General features: G+C 35.4%; 2 protein-coding genes across 2 annotated transcripts; one reads left to right on the forward strand and one right to left on the reverse strand.

The window, feature by feature from the left end:
• Window positions 1-39: 39 nt before the first annotated feature.
• On the reverse strand, window positions 40-7,459 carry LOC140062942 (peroxisomal membrane protein PMP34-like). The gene is made up of 8 exons (XM_072109336.1): window positions 7,288-7,459; window positions 5,186-5,246; window positions 4,977-5,043; window positions 4,532-4,686; window positions 4,132-4,251; window positions 3,429-3,577; window positions 3,167-3,265; window positions 40-1,394 (listed from the first exon to the last, which is right to left on the reverse strand). The coding sequence occupies exons 1-8, from the start codon at window positions 7,348-7,350 to the stop codon at window positions 1,173-1,175; spliced, it is 936 nt and encodes a 311-aa protein (XP_071965437.1). The 5' UTR covers window positions 7,351-7,459; the 3' UTR covers window positions 40-1,172.
• A 336-nt stretch (window positions 7,460-7,795) lies between these two features.
• On the forward strand, window positions 7,796-10,477 carry LOC140048122 (G2/mitotic-specific cyclin-B-like). Its single transcript, XM_072093155.1, has 7 exons — window positions 7,796-7,923; window positions 8,581-8,721; window positions 8,805-8,888; window positions 8,977-9,306; window positions 9,388-9,624; window positions 9,760-10,008; window positions 10,150-10,477. Exons 1-7 carry the CDS (start codon window positions 7,897-7,899, stop codon window positions 10,243-10,245), a joined length of 1,164 nt encoding a protein of 387 aa, XP_071949256.1. The 5' UTR covers window positions 7,796-7,896; the 3' UTR covers window positions 10,246-10,477.
• The last annotated feature ends 2,848 nt before the right edge of the window (window positions 10,478-13,325 follow it).

Here is a 13,325-nt window from a genome sequence, read left to right on the forward strand (position 1 = left end):
AAGCTACAATAACCTAAAGAACAATTCAGATTTAGCCACATTAAAATTAAAATCTGAATTTTCCACATTAAATAAATAATACATTTTTAGTCCCTTAAATAAATTTTACAGTGTACTTACATTATAATAATATCTCTGTTTTAACAAAATGACAACATAAACACATAAAACAACAGACGTTTCTAAAATGACACAAAAAATATACTTTTTATTGTCAATCAGGAAGGTGTAGGTGTTATATAAAATCCAATATATCCTGTTTATAGTCAAGATTAATCATAGAAGAGTTCTTCCAGGCATGAAGAATTTACGGTGCAACACTGTATAATTTTTTAATTTATACTCAAATAAAGAAACACTCCAAAGACATGTTCACAATATAAATTCAATGTTTATTTGTTTACAATACAAAAAAAAAACAATCATGTTTTTATTTTTAAAAAGTCTGTTTATTGCATATTGTAGTAACATTAATTTGGTGTACTTGATTGGGGACTAAACAAGTAATGTTTTTATTTTGATCGATACACAAGTACTCAACGTACAGTATTAGTCTTATTGTTATAATCCTAACTGATTTTCTTTTAAGCTTTTTCTACATTATCAAACGTTATGTGACAAAAAAATGTAATGTGCCCATATGTGGATATACAGTAGAACCTGTATTTTACGTACCCTGATTTTACGTTCCCTTGATTTTACGTACGCTTAAAATAACCGATGACGTCATCAGTATATACTGTACTTTTCTAGTTAGGCCTCATATCTTGCTAGGCCTGCTAGCCTGGCCTGAATAGTCTAGTAGGCAAGGCCTAGCTAGTGACCACCTGCAAGCTGTACAGTAAAGTAGGCAAACACGGTAGCCTTTATAGCTACGATTTCTACGTATTTGGGGACAATTTAAGGTCAACCTCGATTTTACGAATCCCTTGTTTTACGTACGCCTTCCGGCCCCGTACCGTACGTAAAATGAAGGTTCTACTGTATATGGAACTAGATTCCAAGTATTGCATGTATAAAACGGCATGTGTGCCAACATTTTTTACAAATATTAGGTCGAACTGACGTCTAGAACCTGGACTAGTGGAAAGGCAACATCATGCATTCTCAAGATTAAAACTTGGAAAATAAAACTTTAAAATCAATTAAATTTAGCACCTTTTAAATTAATATTATACAGTTTTCTTAACGGTACTTTCCAGCCTCATTATCCTGAATACAGTTGCAGCTATTCTCTCATACGTCAGAAACATGAGGGCAGCAGTAAGTACCGTCTGAATCAGTTTGGTCTCTAGTCCTTTGTACAGATGCCAAAAACCATGTGTTCTCACTATATGTTTTAACATATCAATAGTTTTCATTGATACACCTTTTTTCTCCCCTTGGTTACTGAACTGAAAAATTTATAAAAAAAAAGGTATAAGATTGTAAACAGACTCTCTGCTAATGGAAAAAATGTCTTACAAGTAAATATATATAAGGCCAATTTACACAGACGAGCGGTAACGGTAAGCAGTAAAGTTGAGCGGAAAACGCAAAAATAGAATCTATGTTATTTCTTATGACCCTTTACACAGAACGCGGAGCGGACGAGCGGTTGAGCGGAAATCCGCTCAGAATCGAAACAGATTCGATTTTGTGAAAATACCGCGCGGTATTTATGGATTCTGGCCAACCAACGACATAATTGAAATGACGTCATCTATCAACAATTTTTTTTTGCCGTCCGTCGAGTGAAAGACGACAATAAATAGTATACGAGTGCCGTAGTAAGTCTAGTTTGCAACTTCTTTTTATTAAGAAATACAAACACCTAAGACGTGACTAATGTTTGTATAAGGATAGTGAAAAGAAAATATACATTTTAGTACGTTATTAGGCAACAATTCCCTCTAAAACTTAGGCCAGTGTGTGCTAGGCCTACTGACAGTCAGTCACATCCAGGCCAGCAGTGACTGTAACATGCAGTAGCCTCGAGGCCTACACGGACCTACTTTCCACCACTCCGTTCGCGAACTCCGCGCGCTGTGTAAATGGGAAAAGCCACGCGGTTTTTCGCTTACAATTACCGCTTACCGTTACCGCTCGTCTGTGTAAATTGGCCTTAAGTACAGTACAAAGCCAGGTCAATACCCTAGCCTAGCTTAATACAATAAAATAAAAACTATGAACTTGGTTACTTCATGGTGCCAGGGAAGAGTATCCTGATGTTGCTTTATTACTATAAATGTGTTTAATATGGCCATTGCAGGTAATGTACAAAGCATGATATGAATGACACAAAGAGCTACTTGTCAATGAATGATCAGGAAGCGGTTGTTTATTGGGTTATAAAGGCCAATTGTTTCGGACCTCCTGTCTGTTACTAATTAGGAATTTCTTTCTATGCCTACAGTACATGTTGATACCAGCTCATTTTTGCTGTTAAGTGAGCATAGTTTGAGATGACATATAATTATATATTTCTCATACAGAATAAATTAAGGTTTACGTTTGGTGATATATACACAGATTTCCTCATCTTTATCATTTCAAATTAATTAATAAAATTTCAGTATATCACCAGGGGTTTAGAATTTATTCTGTGCCTGTGATGTTTATATTTATATATAAATTTATCTATATAAATCCAAAGGCAAATTACTGAAAAAAATGACAATGCTGTGGGTATCAGTGGCTGGATCTCAATGGAGATACAAAAATAAAAAGCGAAAAGCTAAATCAAAACGATAAAGTAAACAGCCAGAAAAGTTAGCAGAGCTTTCAGGCAACACTAGCCCTTCATCTATATATTTACAATCTGCAGACAGTGCTGTTTCGATCTTATTAGATCTCGTCAGTGCAGCTCAGGTTTCGAAATGTTAGTATGCACTGATGAAGGGCCAGTGTTGCCCGAAAGCTCTGCTAACTTTTCTGGCTGTTTTACTTTATCGTTTTGATTTAGCTTTCGCATTTTTTTTTGTATCTCCATTGAGATCTAGCCACTGATACCCACAGCATGGTAATTTTTTCAGTATTTTGCCTTTGGATTTATATATATATATATATTACTAAAAATTCTAAATATTAATAAGTGAATACATTTCAAAATCTCTATGTAACGTAATGGCAACTGTAAATGTGACTGATTAAGAGAATGGATGGTATTTAACCAATCAAATCTTACCCTTTGTTTACTCTGAACGACTTGCAGTGGATACGTTGCTAGTGTAGCTACTGTTTTAGCCACAGCACCAATTAAAAAATAAGTTACATTTCCCAACTCCTAAAAAAGAAAGACAAAATCACAGTAATAGAAAAATAAATTAGCAGCTGTTGTGTTGTAGTAACAAATAAGTACAGACTTTTCGATTGGAAGACTGTTTTTGCAAGTTACTGTTTTTCCGTCAGTCTTTCCATATATACTGTAACATTAATGAAACACATACCGTGGTGTTGAGTACACGCTGTCTCCATCGTTTCAGTGCTTGGTAAACCATGAATTGAATTGCTGGGTTACCTACTAACATCAATGATGATACAGTACCATTCCATAGTGACCAGAACCCTTCCTCTCTACTAATCTTCTTAAACGCATCTGAAATTTTGCAAGTTAAAAAAAGAAATGACATGGATGAAAACTATTTTAACAGACTCAAAAAAGAAATCCATAATTAGGGAAGAGCAGAACCAATGGAAAAAAGACAATGAAAACGAAGACCATTGATGAAAAGTTACTAGAAACGTTATTAACCAAAACTGCAACATGTTCTATGTAGCCTATAATTGGATTTTGGAATTTGTTTTAGTGATATTCTAATTGTAATGTTAGCTTGTATGTAAATTTGTTATTTTTAGATTTGTAGATATTTTATACTTGAATGAACTTTTAAATGGAATTTTATATTTTATATTATAATAATGTAAATTCATTTGGTGGCAATGCCACTTTCATTATTAATAAACCAGAATTGATTTTGCCAATTTTACTCCTACTGTATTTGTTGTTGTTCTTTCCCCAGTACACTGTTAAACATGCATAGATACAGTCAGTGACAATACACAATTCCTTATGAAAAAACTGCAAGGTTTCATTACTTGACTACCAGATGAAATTATTTTCACATTTCACACTAAATTCAAGGCACTTACCTAAAATACCTTTGTAATAGGTGGGCTTGTTTGAAATTTCTGATTTGAACTTAACCCCCTGTAATTTCAGTCTTGTGTTAACAACCCACATTGGAGTGGTGACCAATACATTGATAACACCTTGTAACATAAAGAAAACATATTCTTTATAATTGTTATTAATCCTAGCATGGTTTATCAAATTTTAAAACAGATGATCTTATATGCTGTTGGTACATTTCCTGCGGGTGCTTAGTGCATGCAAGATTATTTTGTTTTTACTTGTTGATATTATATATTAAGTCTTTTTAATCATAATTCATTCATTTACAGATTTATTTTTTTACATAATCTACCCATCACGTGTAGAACAATGTGAAATTACTTCATAATTATTATTATTATATTATTTGCATCATACCTGCTATTATACCAAATATGAGATCCTTTATGGGTTTACTTTCTGTTAAAGTCAACACATACTTGGCTTGTAGACCCTGAAAGCAGTAGAAATATACAAAGTTTGAGCAGCATAGACTGGATATTACTGGGAACCAACCTTTGTATAGAGATGTACTGAAAAGAAAATGATTAGTTTGAGATATGAAATGAATGACATTTAAATCTTCACTATTCACTATTATATGCCAGGATAATTCAGAATTATCATTTTTATCTGGGGAGGGCGTGATTCATGGTTGTTTGGCCTTGGTGGCGACCATCACTTAACAAAAAGCAAATCCCCTTTCGTTTGACTCACTGAGCATCTTCTACGTCTCAGTACACAAAGTTATCATTTTAAAAAATACAGTAAATTGTGCAGAATTCAAATTTAAGTTTTCAAATACTGTAGTTTCAATACTTACTACCCTTCCTGCTTTAGAATTTCCAAAATAATGTGAAACGTTGATTTAGCTAGACGCTTATCATCAACTGAAAATAATATAAATTTAGCATTTTAGGCCTACATTGAGTAGCGGACTCATTTGAGAGAAAAAGTATAAAAATAGAAATGTATTTTGCTTATGCTGAGAGGTAGTATTTTCTTTAAAATAGAAAAAACTATTTTTGTTACCTTGTAATCGAAGCCTAGCCGTGTCCAGAGGGAAGAATACTGTCATGGCTGCCATACTTCCCTGCAATGACACACACAACATTGATATATTATTTAATTGAATTTGATCTAAGCGGCCCTAAACTGTTCGGCCCAAACCAAAAACTAATCAGTCAACTTGGCCCTCAATAAAGTATGGAACGCAAAAAGTGCAAATGAAGCAAATTGATAAAATAGTAATAAAGATATGTCTACACTATCAAAACTTTATGTTCGTTTGTAGATCCGTTCCATTATAGTTTTTATAATTGAGTTCTCGGTAAACAATGTTTATAATATTAAAAAAATAAAAGATATGATAGAAAATTATGAGGTTATACTAATAAAGTACCGCAAGCAAGCTAAAAAAAAAACACCACATTTTTTCATTTGGTAACTGTATATCTGTGTCTACTAGTTTTTGGCAGAGTGTCTACAATTGTTTGGCAGAGACAGATTTTTTGAATTTGAACTTTTTTTACTCGGGGTACCCGAGTCTAGGACTCGCTCATCTTCTTTTTCCATCTGGACACTTTGAGCCAACTTTCAAGTCCTACTAGTTCTTTACGTGTCATCTGACGGCTCTGAAACATGGCATGCATAATACTAGGGTAATAGGTGAACAAAGCTATAGAGAGAAAATGTTCGTACTTTAACTGGATGCAGAATTATGACATCATAAACATGGTACCAATTACAAAAAGTGCGATTTATGAAAGTACTATTCCTCCCTTATTTGTTGTAGTATTGAGCTGGGATTTGGCATGGGTATACTACAGGGCAGGGAAAAGCTATAGAGCCGGATTTTTTTATTTCAAACCGGATGCAGCCATATGATGGCTTGAAGATAGTACCTTGGTGCCAAACGTTTTTGGTGTCATTTCAAAGGTCTTGACTTGGAGAATAAGAATATATACAGTAAAACCTTCACTTCTGCTCCCGGAAATAGCACAAAATCACTTTGAGATTTCATAATTTACCGTAATTATGCCATTTTCGGTTATGTGACGTAACTTTTCGGAATATATAGCGGTATGTGTGTATGTGACGTTACATCCTGTCTTATGACATAATTACAGCTTCTTTTAGACTTTTGCTGTACCCCGAGTATCGCACATTTGTGCTTGTTTACTTGGCCTACAAATGAATTATTTGTTTTTTTAAATTTATTTATAATAATATCTAGCCCTAGAATAATATTTTAGTATGGTCAACAATTATAAATCCAATCCAAGCCCGATCATCTAATATATTGGACCCGAACGTCCACAAAGTTGAGCCCGAACGCCCGCAGGCATATGACCGTTTCGGCCACAGACAGTTTCGGCCACACCAGATTTCTATGGCGCGCCATTCACGCATATATTAGACCGTGCTATTGTTTTTGCTATTAGTTATCGCATCTCATGCTTTGTTGTATGTATAGTATTTTTTATGACGATTACTACCATTACAGTGTTATCATTCTTAAAGTTATTCCACTACAATTTGCATTTATTAGATTTGTTGTTTCCATTCCAGTTTAGTTATATCATGGAGTCTTGGCGAAAAATAAATTCAACTGTCAGTGACACAGTTAAATACTCTCTTAGTACAGACGTATTAATAGTTTGGCTATGAAAAAAGAAATAGAAATGCTAAGAAAAAAAAAGAAATTTAATTAAAACGTTTTTCCTTCCATTGCTTAAGTGACCTAAGGAACAAAGAGGAATATCAGGAACTCACACATCAATCATGCCACCTAGCTACAAAATACGTGTTTGTATTTTATTTTCATTATTAATTAATTTAATTAATTGCCAAGTTTGTCTGTGTCCGTGTTTTCCTGTGTAAAAACAAAAAACAAAAGTAAAAGGCAATGAAATCGATAATCCTGTATTACATTGTCGTGTCTCATTGTTCCCCTATCAATGGCACTATGGGCGTTCCATAGATATGGTAGTAATATTGTCTGTGGCCGAAATTGTCTGTGGCCGAAGTTGGCCTAATGCCGTCCGCACGCGTTGGTACTACCCGATCGTCTGTCAATTGTAGGCCTAGCTAGGCCTAACTCTAGTTTAGGCGGCCTACTTTAGTTCACTTACAGTTGCCCCAGCCAAAGCATGTACCATTGTTTTATAAGAAAACAAAGAATCTGATCCACTCATCTTATGATCGTTTTTCTAGTCAGATCTAGGCCTAGTGGAATTTGAAATGAAACAAATATAGGTCTAGGCCTTAGGCTAGGCTAGTCTAACAAAATCATGTTCTACTTTTTGAAACTCACAACGTCTGTTTTAAAAGTCTACTCAGATCAATAATCAATTTGGACGTTTATGATTGGCTGTAGCCGGTCATGGATGGATGATTTTCTAATGATTGTATATTAATAATAATAACATTTGATGTAAATGTAATATTAACATTAGCACTGTGTTTTATTATAAACATTTTGGTATACTAGTTAAACACAATGATAAAGGATTGATAAATTAAAAATAATGAATTAACATCGCTATTAACAATGTGGTTTGCTATTTAAACCAATTTGGTATAAAATTTTATCTCTGGCAAGGCTCAGCCGCGCGTGTATTTAAAAGGAACAAGCTCAATGATGGATCAGTTCTTTAAACACGTTGCTGTAGTTTGTGGAAGTTTTTTTGTCTTTGTGTTTAAAATTGGTTCGACCTATTTCCAGACTTTATATCTAAAAAATGGCTCTTCGTACCAGATCTCAAGTGGTTAGATTTTCGTTATTTCAGTATATTATGTGCTTTAATCAACTTTAAATTGATTTTGATTTAACCGAAACCGTCGGTTGTTTGTGGATCGGATGGCTTTCCTACTGGGCTCTGCTGGCATGCCTTCTTTGGTTTAGCCTAGGCATACCGCGGCTAGGTGCCGTCTAGACAGGGAGATTTATTTTACATCTCCCTGGTCTAGATGTCGGCCATTTTAGGCAAGGCATATAATATTAAGATCCCAGCTTACTACCGAAGATATTTTTTTTACGCCACTGGACGTATAACAACAAAAGATAGTTATATGTTACATGTACAGCTGCTGCTTGTTATACATACCGCAGTTGAGATTGAGTTGGCCGCCGCTGGACGTACGTGTAAAACTCGTCCTAACCCCAACCTTCTAAATATTAAATCTCTCTAGGCCATAGCATCATCACAAACACGCCACACAGCTGGCTTGCAGGAAAGCCCTTTCCATAAATAAAATAACGGAAAAAAGCTAATCCTAAATCATGTGGATTAACACGCGGCATCTAGGCCTAAATGCTCTATAATGCCAGTCGCGGTACGATAACGCTTGTTATACGTACCATCGCTGTACGTATAGCCAGTCCCTTAATTTTGTTTTGTTTTTTTGCTTATTTTTTTTTTCAGAATGTCAATGAAAACAAGTCCAATGCAAGGCTTGCATTGCTGGCTGCCAAGACAAGAGTTTCAACACGTGATGTCAAGTCAAGAGCAGCTCTCGGAAACATTAGCAATGTTACTAGACAGTCGAATAGACTTGCTGAAAAGGTACGAATAAAAACTACATTGCATAAGATCCTACTTTTTTTTTTGTCCGTTTCAATTTGTTTTTACACCTTTTTTTTTTTCAGGCGGCGGTGAAGAAGCCAGCTCGAATGACTAAATCAAAAGCCACATCATCATTGCTTTCAGTTGCAACAGTGAAGCCTGAAATTGTAAGCACTGTGGTTTTATCTTTAAAAAAAAATAGAATAAAATTGTTATAATTTTTTACTTCAATATTTCATGTTTTTCTATTTCTAGGCACCAAAATCCCCAAAGGCTATGGATACAACTGAAATGGGTCAAATTGCACAGGCATTTTCCGAGAAAATGATTATCAACATAGAGGACATTGATAAACATGATAGCGATGACCCACAATTGTGCTGTGAATATGTTAATGACATATATGATTACATGAGGCACTTGGAACACGTTCTTAAAGTAACAAAAGATTATATGGAGGGTCAGAGTATCAACAGTAAAATGAGAACCATCCTTGTGGATTGGTTAGTTCAAGTGCATCTTCGTTTTGAGCTTCTGCAAGAGACTCTCTTTCTTGCTGTTCAGCTTATTGACCGCTATTTGGAGGTAAATAACTAAGATAAAAGTGCTTCAAGCTGTAACGCATTCTCAACATGCGTTAACTCTTCATTTATTTTTCTTTTTCAGTTAAAACCAGTTTCGAAAGACAAATTACAACTTGTTGGTGTTACTGCAATGTTCATTGCCTGCAAGTATGAAGAGATGTACCCACCTATAATGGTCGACTTTGTTTACATCACCGATAACGCTTACACCACAAGCCAAATCAGGATCATGGAAATTCAAATGTTGTCTGCCCTCAACTTCGGATTAGGAAAACCCTTGTGCATTCATTTTCTTCGCAGAAATTCCAAAGCTGGAGAGGTGCTATATCGTTCCAACTTCCGGGTATTTCACTAGCAAGCATGCGTTAGTTTTTGGGGAGCACATTGGAAGCCCTACTGTCTCATCTAGAGAATCGTTCCCCAAATTAACAAATTTCATCTTTTTTTTTTATAGGTTACCCCAAAGCAACATACCTTAGCCAAATACTTAATGGAACTGACCCTTCCTGAATATGAGATGGTGCAATATAACCCTTCAGAAATTGCTGCTGCAGCACTTTGTCTCTCTATGAAACTGCTAGATACTGATGCCCAATGGAACCCAACAATCGTACACTACAGCACCTACACTGAATTTTATTTATTACCGATTATAAAGAAGATGGCTTCAATAGTATACAAATCACCCACTTCAAAATACCAGGTACAGTATTTATTGGTACAGTAATACATTGAGATGGTCCCCGTTTCGAAATGAAATAGCTTGCATTGCAAGAATAAAAATTTCCTTGGAAATAAATTCAATTGATTATTATCTTAATATATGATTATTTTATTCTTCCAGGCTGTTCGTTCAAAATACTCAAGCAGTAAATTTCTGAAGATCTGTACACTGTCTGAACTTTCCTCGCCAACAATCAAGCAGCTAGCAGAGGAATAAGATGACTTATGTAAATATATTTCGCGCGGGTTTCTACAAATTTTATCATGTTATACAAATTCACCATTATACGTGCCAAGCTTAATTCTGACGATGACTTGAATAGTCCAGCCATATAGTTAGGCATTTTATTTAAAATTATGTATTTTGATCACTTTTAATTATATATAGCCTGTATCAATGTAATTTTATATTTAATCTTGTTTTAGTTGTAAATGTATAGTAATTTAATATTAAAGTTGTTATAAAAATATTTTCTTTGCATTTGGATTTTATTGTCATGCCTCCTCTACCACTCATCCCCTTAGTTTGCCTGCCCCACGCTCCATCAATTTTCTGCTCTTGGCAAAATTTGAAATCTAATCAACAAAACCCTGCACAATAATTTAGTTTTATGGCATACTAGTGCCGTTCCGCCGTACCACGCCGAGAATGTCGCTATCCAATCGAGTTTGAACAATACCATGAAAGTCCCAGTGGTCTAATGGTTAATGGTTCTCACAGATTTCTTCATCTTTATTGTTTCAAATTAAATTTCAGTATATCACCGGGCGGTTTAGAATTACTGTTCTTTGCCCGATTTGTTTATATATATTATACTAGCAATTCGTTTAAAGCCTTCTCAGTAGCCTACATAACACCCGACACCAGTATCTCCAAATACTCGCCAACCCCCACCCCCCACCCCTCTTCAATAACACTTTTAAAAACAAATTAATCCCAGTGATGGACAGATTCAACTTCAAATTGAGAGGGGTATACATAGCTCTGATAGGGAATAGTTTAAGTACGTTGTAATCTGTGTAAATGAATAGGTGTCATATTGGCTGATAATTAAAATATCTAATTTTGATACTGCGGTTCCCCTAGCCTTCTTTCTCCTCTTACCATCCCAGCCACAATACAATTCCCTGGACAGTTCAAATGTAGTAAATATTCCTAGTCAATCATTATATACGCTACTTCATTCCGCCAGTATTTTCGATCCTCCTCCTTCCCCTCCCAACACACCCCAGATACTGGGTGATGTGTTTAAGACGGTTCCAGTACAAATTGTGTTAGCCGAGTCACTCCCAACCCATAATCCCTCAGTGGTAGTTTCCAAATGTAGTTTAAAACATTCCCAGTACAGTATCGGTCATGGTGATAGGCCTACATCCCCACCCCAAACTCCATTCCCCTTCCCAGGGATAATTAAAATACATTTTCCAAGCACAATTCTGGTCAATTTGATAGCCAACTACTCCTAGCCTAACCGAAATCCCCACTATCACATGAACCCCACCTCCCAATCCCCCTCCCTCACAAAATCCCCAGACTTTTTGAAATGTAGTTTAAAACTTTCCCGGTACAATTGCGATCATTTTGATACCTTATTGTCACGAACTCCTCTCACGTATGTTTCCGAGCGGTTGAAAATACTTTAGGAACTCCCTTGTGACATAAAAGTATACACACAAAATCCACAAAGTTGTAAAATAACTCAAAAACAAAGCTTTAATTTCAATCAACTTCAACTTTTAACAATCCAGTAAGCACTTTATACAACAGCTTCACAATAACTTTACAATATAACATCCAACCTCTAATCCAACAACCTTACAATAGTTTACATCCCTTTATATACAAGATGCTCCTATCCTTCTAGATCATTCTTTATACTTCTCATTATTACATGATTACAGTTTCTATTAATAGCACTTCTGGAATGTTCTTGATTGTTCTTATTAATTATACATGGTTTCTTAAATCAAAACATCTTATTCTAGAATGTTCATGTAAATACTATGTTACTCTATATGTTAGGGAATGGTAATTTATTACACTTATATGTATGGTTACATGCAGAAACAGAAATTTGTATAACGAACAAACATCGAAAGTGGGCCATTTGACCACATTTTGGACCCTAACTTGGATCCTAGATGGCGGATGATGTTGAAATGTAGTTTAGAACCTTCCCGGTACAATTCCGGTCATTTTGATACCCCATATGTAAGGTTATGTGCAGTAACAAAAATTTGTATAACGAACAAACAAACAGACGTACAAACTCTCTCACTTATAATATAGACTAGCAATTATACCCGCCCCAGGGCGGGTTTCAAAATTAGTTTACAGCCTTCTCAGTACATAACACCCGACGCCAGTATCTGTCTATACTCACCAACATCGACCCCTCAACAACACCCCATACTCTTTCTTAAAAACAAAATCTTCCCAGTGATGGACAAATTCAATTCAACCTAAGCTTCGAATTGAGAGGAGTATTCATAACTACGATGGGTCTAATAATGGTTGTAGTACGTTGTAAATTGTGTAAATGAATAGGTGTCATATTGGCTGATAATTAAAATTTGTAATTTAGATACTGCGGGCACCCAGCCACCATCAACAAACCTTAACTCCTCCCCTGGACAGTTCAAATTTAGTAACTTTTCCTAGTACAATCCAATCATATAGGCTACTTCATTACGCTAGTATTTTCGCTCCTTCTCCCTCTACAAAAAACACACGCCAGATACACTGGGTGATCTGTTGAAGCCGGTTCCAGTACAATTTATATTATTATCACTCCCAACCCATAATCCCTCAGTGGCAGTTTTCAAATGTAGTTTAAAACATTCCAAATACAGTTTCGGTCATGGTGATAGGCCTAGATGTACATCCCCACCCCAAACTCCCATCCGCTTCCCAGGGATGATTAAATACTTTAAAAGTTTCCAACCACAATTCTGGTGTAAGCAAAATCCCCACTCTCTCCTGAAACCAAACTCCCAAACCCTATCTCCCAACCCCACTCTCCCACAATGTACGTTTTTTTTCTTGGAGGATTGGTGATGTAGTTGAACACAGTAACAGTAAACAACATGTGTATGTTCACACAGGTATGGATGTCTGTAATGAGGCAATCCAAGAGACCAACAAATAGCTGGATATGGTTAAAGTACTTTGCTAAATGTGTAATTTAATAGGTGTCATATTGTTTAATGAATGAAATATGTATAGCTATATCTATATTTCCCCAAACGCCTTGCTGAGGATAATTCAAATACTGTAAAACTTTTGTAGTATAATTT

This window comes from Antedon mediterranea, chromosome 1, assembly GCF_964355755.1.
Source record: "Antedon mediterranea chromosome 1, ecAntMedi1.1, whole genome shotgun sequence".
Taxonomy (NCBI): Eukaryota; Metazoa; Echinodermata; class Crinoidea; order Comatulida; family Antedonidae; genus Antedon; species Antedon mediterranea.